At 43.2% G+C, this 3,085-nt stretch overlaps 1 protein-coding gene across 1 annotated transcript; it reads right to left on the reverse strand.

Annotated features, from left to right (window-relative positions):
• Nucleotides 1–552: 552 nt before the first annotated feature.
• On the reverse strand, nucleotides 553–2,448 carry lrrc4cb (leucine rich repeat containing 4C, genome duplicate b). Its single transcript, XM_053319613.1, has one exon. The coding sequence runs from the start codon at nucleotides 2,446–2,448 to the stop codon at nucleotides 553–555; it is 1,896 nt and encodes a 631-aa protein (XP_053175588.1).
• Between the last annotated feature and the right edge of the window lie 637 nt (nucleotides 2,449–3,085).

Raw genomic sequence — 3,085 nt, forward strand, 5'->3', positions numbered from 1 at the left:
TCTAATTTTGTGCTGAGTGGCAGCTAGAATGTGATAGCTATGAAAGTAAACCCATTTTATGTCCTCATAGACCTCTAATTTAGACAAAGGATGCTGAACAACTACTAAATAAATGCTTACAAATACTAAAACAGTGCCCTCCACAAAAACGTATTAATGTTGGTAATGACATTGGTTTTAGTATAAGGTCAATGTGCATGGTTTGATGGTTTCACATGGGCTGTATTTGATACATTCCATATTCATATTAAGTAAACCATTCTTTCCCTTGTGCAGTATTACACAGAGAGAGAGAGAGAGAAATAAAATGAGCTAAAAAGCTATCACAAATTGTTTTTCTTCATTTAGCCACTAGACATACTTTTTAATAAATAATCTTTGTTTTTGTAAAGACACTTGTTAAAGTATCATATGTCGTCCTTTTGCCAAATGCTGATTTATCAACATCAACTGTGTCAAGTTAATGTCATTTTGATTTCTTTTATCTTTATGTTTTGGTCCATTGTACTCCAAGTATGAAACTGTTGAAACTGGATTTTGTCAAATGCAAGATCAGATTTGGGTCTCTTGCACATTGTCTTTTGAGCAGGCTTGAATCAGTAAAGGTTCCTGTGTGGCTGAGCTGTGTATGGTACTGAGCATTGGAGGGTGATGATAAGTGCTCTTGTAGGTGTTGTAGTGGTTGTAGTGCTCCAGTGGGGGCAGCGATAGGTGTCTCTCCATGGCAGCGACACCTGCGAGCTCTTCTTCGACAGTAATGACCTCCATGGAGGAGGCAGGGCCATCAGGATCCTGCTGGTTATGCTGCTTTCTCATCTTGTAGAAAATAACCAGCAGAACAGCAGCCATAAGCGTGATGGCCACAAAGCAGCCAATGATAATCTTGGTGGTTTTCATCACCTCATCCAGGCCATTGAAGGCTCCCTCTCCATCCACATCAAGAACTGGAATGGTATAAGTCCGTTCTGTGGTCCGTGTAGAAACAGGAGTACCTTTTGTCGTTGAGGATGACACCCATCCGAATGGGGGAAGTGGTGTTTGGATATCATCCCCCGTGGTGTCAATGGTCTCCACGGTTACTGTGGTAAAATAGGTCACCCCGCTATTTTCCACAGAAGTGACATTAAGCACAGCAGAGGCAGAAATGTTGCCTGCTGTGTTGCTAACCATACAGGTGTAAGTCCCAGTGTCCTGCATTGTGACGCTAGTAAAGTTCAGTGTCCCATCATTGAGTACAGACAAGCGCACCTTATAAGCCCCATGTGTCACCAACGAGCCATTTGGTGTGAGCCAACTGATGGATGTCAAGGAGCTTGTACGACATTTAAGCTCAGCACCCATGCCTTCTGTCACATTCAAGTCACTGGGTGGCTCCACAATGACAGGAACATCACACTGGAAATAGCTGTGGTCCAATTCCCCAATATAGCGACCTTTAAAGACGGTAGGGCTATGGCAACGGGCACAGCAGCTGGTATTGGCAGGTACTGTCTCCTTCAGCCACCAGCTGAGCCACAAGATATCGCAGTTGCAATTCCATGGGTTGTGATGGAGGTGGACCCGTTCCAAGCGATGCAATGGTGTGAAGAGGTCGTGCGGTAGAAAGGTAAGGTTGTTGTGAGCCAGGTTGAGCTCCACCAGTGACTGCAGGTCATCAAAGGAATTCCTCTCAATGGTTTGGATCTGAGCATGCATCATCCACAGCTTCTGGAGATTCACTAATCCTGTAAATGAACTAGGCTTGACAACAGACAGCTGGTTTCCTGACATTTCTAGCTCTTCAAGTCTAACCAAAGGTAATATGTTGGGGATCTCCTTGAGGTTGCACATTCCCAAGTTAAGGTACCGCAGATTGCTCAAATCCTTGAAAGCTCCGTCAGAAATGTAGGAGAGACGTTTCAGCTCACCTAGATCCAGCCTTCTAAGCGAGGGAACTCGGTTGAAGGCATAGGATGGTATACTTTCAATGGGGTTGTTCCGAAGCCATAATTCCTTCAACTTGGACAAGTACTCAAATGCTCCATTGGGGATTGTTGTGAGCCGATTATCAAAGAGCTCCAAGGTGTTGAGACTGGCCAGCCCATTGAAGGCGCCAATTTCAATGTTGCGGATATGGTTCTTACTCAGCTGCAGGATCTCCAGATGGCGCAGATGTTTAAAACTGTCCACCTTGATTACCTGGATGAGGTTGTCCTGGAGGTTTAGGTACCGAGTGTTGGTGGAAATGCCATCTGGGACATCCCGTAGGCTGCGACGGGTGCATATGACTTTGCTGAACTGGTTACTGCATGAGCAGACAGAAGGACAGGTCTGTGCACGAACCAGCCCAGCCACCACCAGGATCTGAAGGGCCAAAAGTAGCACAAAGAGGGGGTTGGACAGCGCCCCCTTCAGCCTACGACCTCTCATTGTCTGGCGCTGGAGGGAGGAGATCATTGTGTTCAGCATTCATAGTTCATCCGCTGTTTGTGTTCTCTGCAACAAAAGGAAAAGAAAACAATAAAATAAATGGCATATTTGACATATTATAGACAAAATGATTAATTCATAGAATAACCAACAAATTAACAACAAAATAATAATTTAGTACAACAATAATCTGTTTATACAGTACAATATGCTCTATAAAGAATGAAGAAGGGATGAGAGCAAGAGATGAATTGACAGCTTCAGTTAATTGTCAAAACTGCCCAACTGTGGAAAATTACAAGCTTTTTGTTGGCTCTCTAACCCTGGATTGTCCCAGATTTCCAGCCTTCATGAAAGCTGATGCATCTACACTAGAGACCTAAAAATGAAAAATGAAACTTCTGTTCTGTTTCCCATTTGAGCAAGATCTGTTAACTCATTGCTAGCCCCTTACTCATTGGAATCTGTAGCTCGAATGATTAAAACAAACACAAAGCCTGTGTCATTACAATTGTAAAATAAATATTACAATCTATCAATGTCATGGAAAGCCATTAGTTTCCAGTCAAGACAAATCTCTGATACTGAAGCATTTGAGTCTTTCAATGGATTGACAATGCTCTTACACTGTACATGTGTTTTGTATAAGCGTGCAAACAAATGAGGAGTGCTGTTG

This window comes from Scomber japonicus, chromosome 1 (genome assembly GCF_027409825.1).
Source record: "Scomber japonicus isolate fScoJap1 chromosome 1, fScoJap1.pri, whole genome shotgun sequence".
NCBI lineage: Eukaryota > Metazoa > Chordata > Actinopteri > Scombriformes > Scombridae > Scomber > Scomber japonicus.

Coding starts and splice junctions, on each gene's coding strand:
- lrrc4cb (XM_053319613.1), bottom strand. CDS start 2,448: ATGCTGAACACAATGATCTCCTCCCTCCAGCGCCAGACAATGAGAGGT.